This window comes from Mangifera indica, chromosome 7 (genome assembly GCF_011075055.1).
Source record: "Mangifera indica cultivar Alphonso chromosome 7, CATAS_Mindica_2.1, whole genome shotgun sequence".
NCBI lineage: Eukaryota > Viridiplantae > Streptophyta > Magnoliopsida > Sapindales > Anacardiaceae > Mangifera > Mangifera indica.
The window spans coordinates 17,157,020-17,173,350 of NC_058143.1; the positions used below are offsets into that span (position 1 = coordinate 17,157,020).

Below are 16,331 nucleotides of genomic sequence, written 5' to 3' on the forward strand. Positions count from 1 at the left end.
TAACACCAAAAGATTGCTTTTTAAACCTTGATCTCTTCCAATTGGGATTCAGAGTAAAAATCCCATTTTGATTCAAGGTAATATTTGATTACTTCAGTAATTTATTTGGCAATGTTCTAATAGCAGAAGTAATGTGAGAGGTAAGATTATTAAATCCACCTTTAGATTACACTCGAAACAAATATTTAATATAAAATATATTAGATTATCTAATTATAGTATTAATTTATACTCAATAATTCTTTAAGGGTATTTAAGTAAATTAATATTTTAATGTTATTTTATTATTTAAACAAAATATAATAACTATTTATATATATCAAATATAATAATAATAATTTATGTTTATTAATTATTTAGTTAACCTTTGTAATAATTTTTTTTAATAGGAGTGCCATTGTTACACATGATTTTAACTGCTAGAATGATGGATTAGAACAATTTACTGGTGCAAAATAAACCGCTTCGTTGCCTTGGGAAATGTCATACGCAACAAAATAATTCCTCTGCTGAACATTGCCAAGTATAGACAAAGAACTCTTAGACCTCAAAATTGATAGGCACCAAACGCCATCAGCCACTGGTTCATATGTGGTCTCTTTGGTGAGTATCACATCAGTGGCATTTAAATGAAATGTTATATCAGGTTGCAAAGCCAAATCCTCAAAAGAAGCTTCAAAACACAGTTCCAGATCTTCCCCATAATGTTTCCTTGGCAAGTGTATGGCTTCACTCAATGCTTTCACTAAAGCATCATAAGCCTCTCCTCGAAGCAATGTATATGTGGTGCCTGAATCTATGATGAATCCTCCTTCTCCATTTTCTGCAATGTCAAAAATCCCACTTGGGATTTGAAGCTTTTCATCACCAACACTGATTCCTTGGAGAGTCAGATGGTAGTATTGGTTGTTTGAGCCAGTTACTAATGGAGCTTGGCCCCCGAGAAAATCAGCTTCTGATCCAAAATACATTTTGCTTGTTGCTCCTAACCAATGTTTATTTGCAGGTACCACCATACAGTATGCAAAATTTGTATACTTCAATTGAGAGACTAATGATAATGGTCTTCGGGAAAGGCCTACAATTCCAGTTTCATTTCCCAGTATAGGTCCAGATGCATCATCAGAGCAACCGAAGGCCAGATTACCAACATCAATAGTATTCTTGTAATCGTCCTCAAAGCTAAATTTGTCGGTAGAAAGGGTTCCCTTGGTGGTTAATCCGTCGCCATATCTTTCTTTGTAGTAGCAATAGTCCTTAATGCAGAATCTCTTGTACCAGTTTAGGTCCCTGCAGGAGGGTGAAAAACATGGCAGTTTCATGTAAGTAGAAGAGTTAGAAGGGTTAAAAGTATGAGGAGCTTCTTCATGGCTTTGTTTCCAAGGTAAACATTTGACCCAAGTGAGTTCACTTCCAGTGTCTGCTATAGCATATACTTGTCTTGGGGGAGTGCCTATGGAGAATGTCATAAAGTACTCACCATCATCCAGAACAATGTCAAATGAAATATCCCTGGTTAAGGAAGGGGAACTGAGAGAATGGATGCGATTGAGACGTGAAAAGGAGCGATGAACTGCTGATTGGATGCGATCAGCTGTGGTAAGAGAACTGTTGTGAACGGGTGACAGATATGAGTCGCGGTGGATTAAATGAACAGCGAAGCCATCAATATTGGTAGGATTTGTAATGTGTGGAGTTGATGCAGGAATGAGGATGGAAATTGCAAAGAAGAAAATGCTCAGAAAGAGGAAGAAGCAAGCCATAAAGCGTAAGGGAAACCAGGCATGGTGCTTAGAGAGACTATATAAATTTAATACATGGTAGATATCTGCTACAAATAGTATGGAAAATTAAACAGCAAGAGAGTGAAACGCGTTTTGGCATAAAGATAGTGAGGTCTAAAGATGATGAACTATAAAATCACTTGGCTCAACTAGAACAACCTGTATTTACCCAAAACCTTCTCTCTTAGGCATGTGTGTTGAAGCATGATGCAAATTCAATTGACCAAGTAATAGAAATTTCTATTTCTATATACTCTCTGATGCAGAGTTGAAAAGAGTAACATTGGCAGCTTCAATTTTCATTAGCTTTATAAACTAGATATGTTACATAATAGCTTCTTTTCAGTTTGCACTTCCCTGATATTACTACCTAGAAACAAAACATGGTCTCTTGTTTCAACTGCTAATCAAGATGTCGTCGATCGGAGAAATGATCATAGAAATAGAAGCAATGACAATCCTGTCTCCACTAATTTATTCGTTAAATCAATACCTAGAAAGATCAAATTCAACATCTTGATCCTCTTCAAAATGTGTTGCCTTGACAAAATATGTCTGTTCATATAACTACCTAGCTACTTATATATGTTGACCTTTTTTTTAATATACCAATTTCACTACCCTTCTTCAAAAACAAACCCATAAGAAAATTAAGCTTCAACATGGTCTATATAGATTTACAGGCTATAGAATCAGTATGTCTCTCTTAATCTTCTCAATAATGGTATCCTTATTCCCATTCACTAATGCAGTAACTGTTAACATTAATAGGCCATTGTTAACTGCAACATTTGCAGACAATACTTCAGTCCCCTGCTCATGAAAGATGATGAAAACATCAGTCACTAACCTTTGTCGAGCCAAGGATTGAATTCCGAAGAACACAATGTCCCCAGAGACAGTGACATTAATGGAGGAATTGTTGCTGGAACATGTAGACAGTTTCCCTTTTGCAACCATTGATGTTGATGAATTCTTCTGCTCCTCCAATCTTTGTAACTCTTCTTTAAGAGCTTTTATATGTTCAATTGTTTCACTAACAATCTTCTCTCGACTTGCCTAGCAAAACAAAATTTAAAATTGTCACACTTATGAACAAATCAATGGAACCCATAACCGGAACATAATTTTTATGTCAAATTACGCACTAAAAGTGTTGAAATTTTGAGTCAAAAGGATTATGTTAGAAGAAGAACCCAGTTAAATTAACCTTGAAGAGGGACGTTTTAGGAAGCATAGATTGAAGCTCATTGTATTTCTGATTCATTCTGTCCCTCATTCTCCTATCTTTACTTTTCTCAATCGTTCCTCTTTCGCCATCTTCCTTTATTGCTCTGCTTCGTTTTCTGCAGCTCGAACCTCCCTCTTTACTCACAAAAATCTCATGCGAAGGTGACATTAACAATGGTTCCACTTTAAAAGGGCAAGCGTTGCCTTCCAGTTTTGCCTCATTGCCTTCCATTGTTAAATGCAACGTGAGAATCTTGCAAATATTGTTTTTCTGCAGCAGTGAGAATATTTTCTCAGCTGTACTGTACTGTACTGTACTTTTTTAATTGAATAATAATATTCATTGATTTTGTATATCTTTTTCATGATTAATTTTCTTTTACTTGGTTATTACGCTATTTAACGCACACCGTCCGATTTTATGAAGCTGTGACCAGAATTATCACCACGTAGATCACAGAGGGCCACAGGCAAAGTGGGAGATGCAAAGGATTCTTTTGCCAATTAAAGGTATAAATTACATAAGGCTTCTAAACTGCTTTTGTTTTATTAATTTAGGAGTGCACTTGTACACATATAGGTTTGATAATGTCATCCCACAGATTTTCCCCTTCAATTCACAGCCCAAGAACTGGGACAACAATTACAATTCATTTGAAAATAGAAACTAAACCAGATTGAGGTCCCTACTAGGCAGAAATAGGACAAGTTCTCCAACAAATGAAGCTTCCATGGTGTTGAAAGTTTCTAGTTGGGAATGTTGCTGTGAGCTTCCAAAGCTTTGAAGGCAACCAGAAAGAGAAACGCCACTGCACCAAATAAAGACAAGACAACTGCAGCGGCAGCTTGCCCACAAAATTTCCCAAAAGCACTGCAAACTTCATGCCATTGCACATGTGAATTTCCCGTGTAACCCAATACACCGACGGCCCCGGCGGCGCTGCTGCTGGAAAATAGCAATGCCACCATCACTAGATCAAGGATGAGAATGATCGAAGCTAACCCCCTCTTGCCACCGCCCTTGCTCGCAATCAAAACAAATAGAGACACTGCTGCATATGAGCATGCAATAACAGTTGCCGCCATATGATATCTAAGAAACAAGAAGATCAGCAATTATTAATTCAGAAAGTTTAAATCCAATTTCACCAAATAAGCTTGCCAAAATGATGAAGAACTTACACAAAGGCAGGCTGGTATTTCCACTTAGCAGTAACAAGAACGTCAACCGGTGGGAAATTGGCCAAGAGCTTGATGGGGATAAGCTTAGTTTGCTTATTCAGCCCCACGAGGATGACAGCAACAAGAGTAAACAGAAAGGCTGAAAATCGCAGAAACAATTTACCACTATTCACTCTCCTCTCCACTTTGTCCTCCATTTTTAGCAATTCGAAGAACTCAAAGTGAGACTGAGATAGACTGAGATATAATTGGACTTGGAGAGTTGTAAAAAGAGTGAAGAAATCAGTAGCTTTAAATAGAGGGAAGCTGAAGGGTCAAACTGTAGTGTGAAATGAAGAAAATGATAAATGGTGACTGTGTTAGTGTAGAAGACATGCATTAAATGGAAGGCAAGGTGACGGTGCTGCCTTCATGAAATCATATCTGCACATGCAACTCATCTGTTTCCCCCTTGAGGTATGAATAGATGACCAAATTTCCACCTTTGCTGCTATAACTAACAATTTACCCCCTGTTAGGGTTTAATTGTTTAATTTATCAAATACGATGTATTAGCAATATGATGGCACACTACTAAAATAATTAAAGATAACAACTAGATAGGGTGGGGTCAAATTTTTCTATCAACGTAGTAGAGAAATATTCATATCTCTTATCTGTTCCATTCTAATTTGATTTGACTTTGTTTATTTTATTAAACATATAAAAAACTAAACAACTCAGGTAATTAAAAATATCGGAGCAACCCAAAACATGAAAGCTACCAACTTTAAAAGGAAAAAACTGGAAACAAAGAAGAAGTGACATATATATATGAATTTGATACCAATAGATTTGTGAAAGGCCTTGACATATATAGTCTAAATAAGACATAAGATCACGACTTTGAGCAACACACTTAGTTTTTTTGATAAGCAATTAATTAGAAAGTTTCATAAACGTAATAGAGATTTAAACTTAAAATTTTTAATATTTTATCAGTTTTGTTAATCCCTATTTTTTAACATACTCATAATTGGCAACTGGAGAAGGATAACAAGTAAAAGGATAACAATTAGGGAAGACTTCTGGGAAGATAAAAAGTTTTGTCTTCTCCAACGAAGTTCTTCTTCTTTCAGAAGAAGATCGATAAAATAACGATTTATGAAAGCTCTTCGTCTTTCCCGACAAAGATTATATATTTTAGTTTATTTTTAATATTATAAATAAAATGATGATTTTATCTTTACTATGATTAAATTTAACTGTTTATAGGGGGGATATTTGAGATTTTCAAAGTTAAAGGGGGATACATAAAAAAACAGCCATCCTTGGGTGGGCAATAGTCCATTGGCCTTGTTTTAAATGCAAAAGGGTCAAATTTGTTATTTTATAATCTCAAAAATCAAATAGTAAGCCTTAGATATTTTCATTGTGATTTACGCGGACATTGACATTTGTTCACTGATTGATTTCACTTTCAAAAAAGTTTAAACAACACCAGATCGGGAGGTTTAGTAATTACATTATAAAAACGCTAAATGACTATTTCTCCCCCAAAGGTTTGGTGAAAACCTAATTTTTATTTATTAATTATTAAAAATTTAAATATTTATTTATCTATTAAAATTTTTTATTATTATCAGAAATAAATTTATTATTTATTAAAATATATAAAAAACTAAAAATTTATTATATTTTTTCTTTTTAAATTTAAAATCTAACCAATTTTCTTTTACTCAAAATTTGAAAAATAAATATTTTCTCTTGAAGTTTTTCTAATCGCCATTGTTTGCAACTAAAGATGGCAATAATGATGTTTTTCCTCTCTCCAAACTTCTCTCCCAATCAAGCTCTATTGTCAACCATTATCAATTAAAGACAAATCATTCGTTTTCAAAAGAAAACATGATTCATTTTTATCTCAGATGAAGACAATGTGTTGTCGTCATCTAAGAGACGATTACAACATATCATCTTTATATAGGATGAAGACATTTTGTATTCATTTCTAACAAAGATGAATCACATTTTCGTTTATCAATTTTCTTGATCGATAACAGTTGAAAATAAAGTAGAATTAAGAAAGAAACCAGGAGGGAGGGAAAATGCCCCTATTGCTAACAAAGTGTTAAAAATACCTTAGGGAGAAAACTTTGGATGAGAGAATTTGTTAGTTTTTAAACTTAAGAGGTGAAAATGTGATAAATTTTTATTTTTTTAAAAAACAATTTTACTTTTAATAATAATAGTAAAATTTAACTTATAGATAAATATTTAAATTTTTTATAATTAACAAATAAAAAATTAAGTTTACATCGAATTTTAGATAAGACATAATCGTTTGGTCATACCTTTATAAAAGTAATTTGATAAATTAAAAAAATTATATATAAGAAAACAAATTTAAATTTTTTTTAATAACATGTTAAAGTTAAAATTTTAATTTATTTAATTTAATAATAAAATTTTAAATTTATATTATTTAATATGATTAATTTTCACTCAATATAAAATTTTAATTTAGGATGAAATTCTTAGCTTAAAAAAAAAAAAAAAAAACCCACCTGTAAATGCATGACCGGTGTAACCAAAAGTTGGAGGCATTCACACATGAGATGACGTATGCCATTACATTTGCGTTCAATTCAGGTCCCAATCCTCACATTTCTTATTCATGGATAGACAATAGTTGTTGGCCCATGTCAGCGCCCGCATTGTCTCTATGCACCATCATAAATAAGGACGGACGTTTGATTTGAACCAGTATCTTTCAAACCTTTTTGGGCTGTAATTGTGTCATCACGTTGGAAAATTAGTCTATCGATGATTCTTTTTTTCCCTCCATCAATTTCTTCTTTGATGATTCGAACACATCAAGTTTCGTCTCAAATTAATCATTTTAAATTTGAGTTAATATTGATCTTGAGCTTACCATTTTATATATGATTTAAGTTGAAACCAGCTCTTAATTCAATTTTAATTATGCTTGAACCCATCCTTAAATTTAGAAATGATAAGTGATAATGTTATGGGTATTTAATTTCGAATATCAAATTAGATATTTAGATAATATGTCTTATATTATTATGTGATTCAATTATATAATGACGTATCATCTGGTACCTTATTAAATACTTTATACTCAAAACTAGAGAAATAATTTAGAAGTGTTTAAAATTATCTGACAATCAAACCAAATAGAAAAATAGATTTTTTTAAAAATCGATTTGAATACCCGTTCAAGAATATAGAGAAACTGGTTTTTAAGACCGATTGTTGATTTGTCTAATTTTCAAAATCAGTTAACTGAATCAAATCGGTTTTTAAAAAGTTAGAATAAAATATTAAATATATTTTTAAAATAATTAGAAAAAATAATAACATATGATAATTTTTAAAATTTGATTCAAAAACTGGTTAACCGAAATTCTATTCGATTAATACATATTTTGGTTTGATTCAAAAACGGTTAATCTTTCAATAGATTTGGTTTTGGTTCATGATTTTTTCTAAAGAAAAAATTTGGTTCATTTTAAAAAATTGATAAACCAATTAATTAATTTTGAACACCTTTCATAAATATGGTTTCACTGTTATGAAAATATACATACAACTGTTGATAATAGGCCAAAATCCGCAATTCTTATTGGGCCAATTACAGCCCAAGTAGTTAATTCATCACTATTATACTCAAGACTCTTTTTGATTTCTTTGTTTCAATTTTTAACTTTAATTTTACATAAGCCTGTCCCTAAAGTTTCATAATTAATATTTACCGGAAAAAATTTATAATCATTAAATATTTTGTTTTAATTTATTTTTTTTTTTATAAATCTATAATAATAAAATATAAAAAAAAATAATCACGATGAATTTGAATGCAAATTCCAACAAAAAAAAAGCAAATTTAAAATTAGAAAATAAGGGAAAAAATGTAAATAAAAAACCTGATTAAATTTGAGAATAGAGAAAAAGAACGTAAAAATATATTTAAATTTAAATTTGAGGAAAATAAACCTAATTAAGCTCATAAGACCCTTTTTAGATATTAGATGAAATTAAAAGAGATTTTTTTTAATTATTAATGATGTATATATATAATTAACAATGAGAGATAGTGATCACTAAAGATCACTTATCTACTTTTTGTTGGAATTATATTTATTATATTTGAGATAAATAAATAAATATATATATATATATATAATTGAATTATAATTTGATGGAAAATAACAAAAAAAAGGGTATCAATTTAAATTAAATAAAATTTATAAAAGAAAAACTATACGTCTGTAACCCATTCTTTGAAACTTATAATTGTTGTTATCTAGTAGTGAAAAATTGAATACAATTAGGACAATAGAGATATTATATGGATATATTTCTGATATATAATTTTAATATACAGATGATATAATATTATGTGATTAAATTTTATTTTATTTTTAATTTTAATTTATCAAATCATGTAACCGTATATTATTCATTTACTTAAATTAGATTGGGTATAAAATTCATGAATGCACAATGTTATTATGTTTATTTTATTAGTGGGTCAGAGTTTAAGAAATCAAGAAGATAAGATTGAAAGATTTTAGAAATTTTACCATCTTCATTATTCATATTATAAAATAAGAATGGTATATTTTAATTTTGTGTAGAACAGTATAAAGGGTGTCTATTTATATAATACAACTAAATTATTAAAAAAATAAAAAATTTATACAATTATTATGAGTGAAAGTCAATCATTATGATAAAATTAATTACTATGATTAAGATGTTAGTCACTATGATTATAAAGTCAATTATTATGATAAAATCGATTACTATGATTAAAGTATCAATCACTCAAATTATAGGTTAATTAACTATCACCCATACGATGATCAATAATCCCTGTAATTATTTTAACAATTTAATCTAAAAATAAGAACATAGGGTAAATTCAAGGCTTTCAACTCCAATTTCATTTTCTTTGTTTATCAGTTTCGATTTCACTGAATCCTTGGATTCTCTTTATGATTATGAAATTGCCCACTTAAATAGAATTAACAATATTTAAATAATTTATTGATTAGGTTTTGACCCAAAAAGAAGAAAACTTTAACAAGGAATAATTAATATATATCCGTTAGGTATATTTCATTTAACTTTTCTTGTACTCAACAATCCTTTTGAAATTTATGAAAATAATTCATTTCCTCCACTATCTCTTCTTCTATCTTTCCCTTGGTTCAATCAAATTATTGAACAACTTATGGAATACACAATTTTGAAGGTGACTTAAAATTGATAGGTTCATTATATCTAAAGATTAAATACTGATCTGAGGTAGGCCATCTTAATCATTATCTAAAGGAAGAAACTGGTAGGTTTTTGTCACTAAGGAAGAATTGACCACCCATATATAAAGACGAAATTCAAGAGATACTTATCGATAAATAGCCTTCTTTGTTTTTAATTTTTTTATTGCAGGGTGGGTCATATATTTAGGCAAGGTATCGTGAGAAGCAAAATTGGATTGCAAGTTTGTGGCTCCAAAAATTCCATCTTCAACCTCGTTTAGGTAAGACTCAAGCAAAATGAATACCCATGTATAGAATATAATTATGTAAATATTTTAAGTGACAAAATATATTTAGAGGTGACAATTTGATTTACAAAACTTGGTCTTTGTCTCCCCTTTTTAAAAGAACAGAAAATTTTCTAGTAATTAAAATAAATAGTGGTTATTAAAATCTTTACAATTAAGAATAATATATATATATATATATATATATATATATATATATATATATATATATATATATATATATATTCTCAAGTTATACCCCTTCCAAATTTATTTTTTCTTTAACATATTCTTTAAATTTTTATATGTTGAATTATTCTTAAAAATTTTAAATTATTATAAATATACTTTGACATTTAATAAATATTTTATTATTATTCTAACGGAGATGAAAAGAAAAAAATGTGGAGAATTTTTTCTACAAAGATCGAAAAGGAAAGGAAAAAGAAACTTTTTCTACGAGAAGGGGATCAAGATTTCCCTTGATTCATATATCAAGAATAAGGCAAAGATGTGAAAATATTTCTCTTGTGAAGATGAAGATGGAGATTAAAGTATTTAATCTATACTTGTCTTAGTGTCATCTCTAAATATATTAATCAGTCTAATTTTGTCCCACCACATAACTTTTTATTATTGAAGGCAGCTGATATATAAATTAATTAATAAGAGATAATGAGAACGAAATTCAATTTGTCAATAATGCAAAATCACTGAGAACGCCCACAATATCAACATCTTATGTATATTTTATCAAGTCCAATTCAATTCGTTTCCGTGCAGGGCACTACAAATTACATTTGTTTATTGACTTTTCTGACGCAGCCCAAATTATCTATATATGCACCCACTAATCACTTCACTAGTCATCTTTGCTTCCTTCATTACCACCATTTTCCTCAGAAACAACATATCATTTTAGTCACAGAAACCCATGGCATCAACTGATAAACCAGCCGCACCACCAGAATCAGGGGAAGCTCCTCCACTGCCACCGCCTCCGCCACCAGCCACCTGCCGTGTAAACTGGTTTTTCGGTGATGTGGCACTTAGGGTTTTGCTATTTGCAGCCACGCTAGTTGCAGTTATTGTCATGGTGACCAGCAAGCAAACGGTGTTTGGGTCGGTACCCGGAGTACCGGGAGGAGTGATGATTTCTGGTGTGGCCAAGTTTAATCACTCGCCGGCCTTCATGTGAGTACAGCGAAATTTTGTTATTTACCATGTCCTAAATTTATTTTGCATGCATGGTTTTTCAGGCCTTAATTAAATTAATTAATTGGAGTTTTTATTTTGAATTCCTCATGTTGGCTTAGTCTTTGTTGAGAAGAGTCTTGTTTCATGCATAATTATAATATATTAATTGGATAACATTAGGAAAATAAAGTTGGGCGAGAGATTCGTCCACCGTCCAAAGAGTTGTTTAAGTAATAATAGAGGAAGTCTCATACAGAAGAAGATATAAGTTCAAATCTCTTCAAATAGTATTTTAAAATTAAATTTTTAACTTATTTGATACAATGATAATATAATCAACTATTATATTCAGGATTTTACTTGTTCAATACGGTCAATTTAGTCTTAAAAAAATGATGATTCCTTGTTATAAAAACAAAATTCTTATAATATTGATTAATTTACATAAAAAAAATCATGAATCAATATTCCTTTGGAGTCTTAACCAAACAAATATTTTACAAAATTTAATTAATTAATTAAGTTGTTATCAGCTAGCTATTAAGGATCTACCAACCGACACCGTTCATATTTTCTAATGCTATCACGGATCTTATTATTGTAATTAATATATAATTAAGCACTTTAATTTGTCTAAAAAGAAAGCTTGTTATTCGTTAATACACCTTTTACTTCAATAATTTCCATGCTTTTTCAAAGAAAAGGTTATGTCGATATAAGACAAATTTGCTTTCAACGATAATAATTCAGTGGGAAAGAATTTTATTCTTTTTTTTTTTAATAGAAAAAGATAATTTTCTTTTTAAATTAGTTAATTAATTTTCTATTTTATTATCTCTATTTATTAATTATTTTTTACCATAAAGCTATATATATATATTTTTAATATATAATTTAAATATATATATATATATATATATATATATATAATATACCATTATGTGATTGTATGATTTTAAATTAAAGACAAAATAATATTTAATCATATTACGACATATTATCTATGTATCTAAATTTTGTATACATAAAGTTACTCTATTTCTTATTTTGTATATGTGTGGAAACTAAACAGATAATCAAGTCAATTTTGTGCAGATATTTTGTGGCGGCATTATCGGTTGCCTGTCTATACAGTATTGTAACAACGCTGGCATCTATTTCGGTGATTTTGAAGCCTGTTTTTTCTAAGCAGTTTTTGCTCCATTTTGCAATTTGGGATGTGGTAAGTTTAATTTCTATTATATATTGAATGCTAATTAATTTGTACATTTATCATTGTTAAAAATGATTGTTTATTAAAAGAAAATTAAAGATGATTGATTAAGATTTGATAATGTGGATGCATGCAGTTGATACTGGGCGTGGTAGCTTCAGCAACAGGAACTGCAGGCAGCGTAGCCTATATTGGTTTGAGGGGCAACCATCATGTTGGGTGGGCGAAAGTTTGCTCTACTTTTGACAAGTACTGTGATCATCTAATAAGTTCCATTGCTATGTCATTTCTCGCCGCCATTGTTCTGGTTTTGCTCATCTTGCTATCCATATTCTCTCTTTACAAACGAGCTGGTGATTAATTCAATCATTCAAATTTATTACATTACCTAATTGTCTTGTACATGTGCCCACTTTGTGTATGTTTGAGAGAAACTAGCTAAATTGATGTTGCCTTGTACTTGTTCTCTTGTGTTGTATATTTGAATGGTGATATTTCTTTGTAAATTGTAGCCATGGGAGGTGTAATTGCTTTGTATTAATGTATTTGTGTTACGTATATTATTATTTGTCAATGATTATGTTATTATTTGTCGTAAATACAATAAGATTTGTATAAATATGAACTATAATAATAAGTTGTATAGATAACAGATTGAAGATGATTCATATTCTCTCATACTTTAACAAATTTGGTAAATATTTCACACTTAAAGTAAGAATATTTAGTCTTCGCAATATCGATTTGTGTGAAGAAATGAGTGTCTTTGCGTAAAAGTCTTTCTGTTATTTAGTGTTACGAGTTGACTAGTATGGTTTTGTTTATGACTTTTTTAAGTATCTTTTATTGATGAGGTCTTTGAATTCAAGAGATACAATAATTGATGTTATGTCCAATATTATTATGATAATAACACGTTGTTCTGAGATCTTGTTTAGTGTGATATTCCTTTATTGTCCTTAAAAATGGGAATATCGCTATATTTTTGTAGGACGCATATATCAAACTAGTTGGAGCAACTATGGTATAACTGGTGTGTAGAGTTGGGTTTCTCTTTTACCTCTTTGCCTAGGTTTCCCAAGGTTGAGTTTTTGGTCTCCAACGACTTTCCTCTTTAATTTTCTCTTGCTTGTTGTTGAGGTGTTGATTGAGGCATCTATGGTAGGATGTATAATATCAATGGGAAGGGTGCATGGGACCTATGTGGATTCTCTACCTTGGATGTCTAGGTCACTCGTTCACAAGGACATTGAGGGTTTATATAAAATTGTCCAATGGGCCACTTGCTTTTAGCTACTTTTTTTTGAAAAGACGTAATTGACAATCAAATGATTATATCAGTTTCACTTTGAATTAGACAACCTAAGTTGCTTTTTGTATATTCTGAGATAACATTTATAAGTCGGCACCTTGGTTTATGAGTTTCACAACTATAGTTACCTAACCTATTTGTTACAATATTAATGTGTAAACATTGAGTTTACAATATCTATTAAATTTTTGAATATAATATTTATTTATTGCTACTCTGATCCTCGAGTGTTAGGATCATGGCCGTTTTGCCCTTCAAGGCTAGTTGTGACGTTGGTGTATGGTGATGTCAAACAGATCTGGTATCTCCTACATGGGAAGTAGCCTCTACCTTCCCATGAATTGTATTCGCAGGTTGCCATTCTGGTCCACAAACTTGGTAACTAGGGTTACCTCGCTGGCTGGGTAATTGTTATTTAACAAAGCCTGGATGGGCAAATGAACATCTATGCATATATATTCATATTCAAACACAAAATATGGTTTGCTTGCTTTCCCATGCTTTGAAGATGAAGCGCCTTTGATGATATGCCAAGGTTGCCACCTCATTACTTTTGACTGCCACTAGTTTTCTTTAATCTTACAATTAATATACTCCTATCTTCTCAAACAAAAAGATATGGTGACATTTTGACAAATCAAGACTAACACCCGACCGCCACCCTGCCGCCAGCGGTGACAAATCAGTGCCCCTGCAATTTTATATATGGCATACAACTCAGGACTTCTCACCGCTTCCACCTAGATAACTTTTCTTTAATGGATTTTGCGCAGCAAATAAGCAAGATATCCCATAACCAGCAGATTTCAAAGTCTTGGCGTATTATAGGAGCAATTTTTTATAAGCTAAAAACTCATCCATAAATGCGGAAATGGGTTAGCGTTGACTTATTTAAACATATATGATATATCCCAACTCAAATTCAACGTCCATGGCGATTATCTATTTATAAATAATTCAACTTCACCTGGCGTGCAGGAAACTGCCAATATTTTTATATTCATGACCCTCTCTATATATAGAAATGGTTCATCTTTTCCATTACACAATACTGCAAACGAAGACATAATAACTTTTGGGTAGTCTTTTTGCAACAAAGCTATGGCCCCTCCCTATAAACCAGAAACGCCTTCAAGATTCCAAAAACAGTCTCCTTCGGTTGGAAACTGTTCCGCCGTTGATGTGACTCTTAGGGTGTTATTGTTTGCTGCCTCACTGAGTGCTGTTGTTGTCATGGTTACAAGCAAGGAAACGAAGCTTGTGGCCCTGCCAGTGCCACCCTTTAGTGTCAAAATTCCTTCCAAGTTCACTTACTCGCCAGCCTTCATGTAATTGACTTAAATATATTAATCATTTTCCTTATTTATTGATGACTGAAAATGGTGATCAATTATGGAAGTTTAACTTCAATTTCATGTCTTTGTGCAGATATTTTGTGGTAGCACTATCGGTTGCAGTTGCACACAGTTTCATCACAACTCTTGTATCACTTTCAAGTGATGGCGAAGCAGGTTTTCCCGAAACGGGTGTTGCTCCTTTTAGCATTCTGTGACGTGGTGATGCTGGGACTTGTAGGTTCAGCAACGGGAGCATCAAGCGCTGTTGCGTATATCGGATTGAAGGGAAACAATCACACGGGGTGGTCAGAGATATGCTCCGTCTACGGCAAGTTCTGTCGTCATATAGGAGCTGCGTCAGCGGTTGCATTGGTTGCTTCCATTCTTCTTATGCTGCTCTCTGTCCTGTCTACTTACTCTCTTTACAAAAGGGTTCGTGATTAGAGATATCAGTTATCCAAGGATGCACTTTGTGTGTTAATCTAATTGTATAATGTGTATTTCTGAATGTCCAGAGTTCATTGTATGTTATTTAATTTCTTGGAGAATTTGCTAGGACCCAATCATGACTTCTTTCCTTTTGTACTCAACATAGTTTATCCTAAAAGCCCTCTCATCTTTGCTTCATAGACAGACACTGGTAACAGAAGGCTATTGTCAGGGACAATTGCATGAGTTGAGGTAAAAATTAAAAAAAACTATTGTTGGGTTGGGGATGCTACTGTTAAATCTCTACTAGCCGGAACCTACACTGGTCAGCCAGCATTAACAGATGCATGAAGCAACAAACATGCAGCTGCTGACACTCTTTCCACAGGGGTAACAATAAAGATGGGGCTTTGCAATGCTCTAAACTTAATTTTAATTAACTTTGCCAAGTCATGTTGTATTTTCAAGTCACGGGAAGTATCTGTGATATACAGACTGCAGAAGAAACAATACACAATCAAGATCACTTGCTATTATGTATAAACTGCAGATGCAACAATACACAACCAAGATCATTCTTAGCCTCACAGATCTAGAGAATGAGAAGGCTTCAACTTCAGAAGGTTAAAACACTTCAAAGCAGGCAGAAAGGTTACAGTGCCATTAACAACCAGTGCAAGAAATCAGCAGTTTAGATTTATAACAAGTGAATCCATCACTTGGACAGGCAAGAAAGCACAATAATAAAAAGACGGTCCTAACAAGAACTTAATTACATGACATGGTTGCCCTCAAGACACCAAGCAAACACTGGGCATTGGCTACCTTAAGACATTTTGCTGATTTGACTTTTGATCTAAAAGCTCAATTAATTGTACTTCGTTTAAATGTAGCAGGCAATGAGGCTAATGACCAAGTGAAAAAAAAGATTTTGAACTCATTACTCCACTAGATCTAACACTGGCCATATATTGGTGGTGAGTTCCAAATCTGGTTTGATGGTGTGTTCTAAAATTGAAGTGACAGGTGCTTGATCAACTTAAAACATATCAAAACACACCCCATAACAGTACAGTATGCTAGTTGAATT

General features: G+C 31.7%; 5 protein-coding genes across 5 annotated transcripts; 2 read left to right on the plus strand and 3 right to left on the minus strand.

The window, feature by feature from the left end:
* Positions 1-419: 419 nt before the first annotated feature.
* On the minus strand, positions 420-1,785 carry LOC123221535 (aspartic proteinase nepenthesin-2-like). The gene has a single exon (XM_044644368.1). The coding sequence runs from the start codon at positions 1,761-1,763 to the stop codon at positions 420-422; it is 1,344 nt and encodes a 447-aa protein (XP_044500303.1). The 5' UTR covers positions 1,764-1,785.
* A 267-nt stretch (positions 1,786-2,052) lies between these two features.
* LOC123220528 (basic helix-loop-helix protein A-like) lies at positions 2,053-3,240 on the minus strand. The gene is made up of 2 exons (XM_044642775.1): positions 2,995-3,240; positions 2,053-2,843 (listed from the first exon to the last, which is right to left on the minus strand). Exons 1-2 carry the CDS (start codon positions 3,181-3,183, stop codon positions 2,469-2,471), a joined length of 564 nt encoding a protein of 187 aa, XP_044498710.1. The 5' UTR covers positions 3,184-3,240; the 3' UTR covers positions 2,053-2,468.
* Positions 3,241-3,531: 291 nt separating this feature from the next.
* Positions 3,532-4,514, minus strand: LOC123220422 (CASP-like protein 1E1). Its single transcript, XM_044642641.1, has 2 exons — positions 4,197-4,514; positions 3,532-4,107 (listed from the first exon to the last, which is right to left on the minus strand). The coding sequence occupies exons 1-2, from the start codon at positions 4,391-4,393 to the stop codon at positions 3,762-3,764; spliced, it is 543 nt and encodes a 180-aa protein (XP_044498576.1). The 5' UTR covers positions 4,394-4,514; the 3' UTR covers positions 3,532-3,761.
* A 6,080-nt stretch (positions 4,515-10,594) lies between these two features.
* LOC123220410 (CASP-like protein 1D1) lies at positions 10,595-12,721 on the plus strand. Its single transcript, XM_044642630.1, has 3 exons — positions 10,595-10,947; positions 12,046-12,172; positions 12,300-12,721. Exons 1-3 carry the CDS (start codon positions 10,688-10,690, stop codon positions 12,522-12,524), a joined length of 612 nt encoding a protein of 203 aa, XP_044498565.1. The 5' UTR covers positions 10,595-10,687; the 3' UTR covers positions 12,525-12,721.
* Positions 12,722-14,005: 1,284 nt separating this feature from the next.
* LOC123221917 (CASP-like protein 1D1) lies at positions 14,006-15,441 on the plus strand. Its single transcript, XM_044644895.1, is given in 3 exon segments — positions 14,006-14,803; positions 14,904-14,970; positions 14,972-15,441. Coding segments are annotated over 3 exon segments (579 nt in total). The 5' UTR covers positions 14,006-14,576; the 3' UTR covers positions 15,257-15,441.
* The last annotated feature ends 890 nt before the right edge of the window (positions 15,442-16,331 follow it).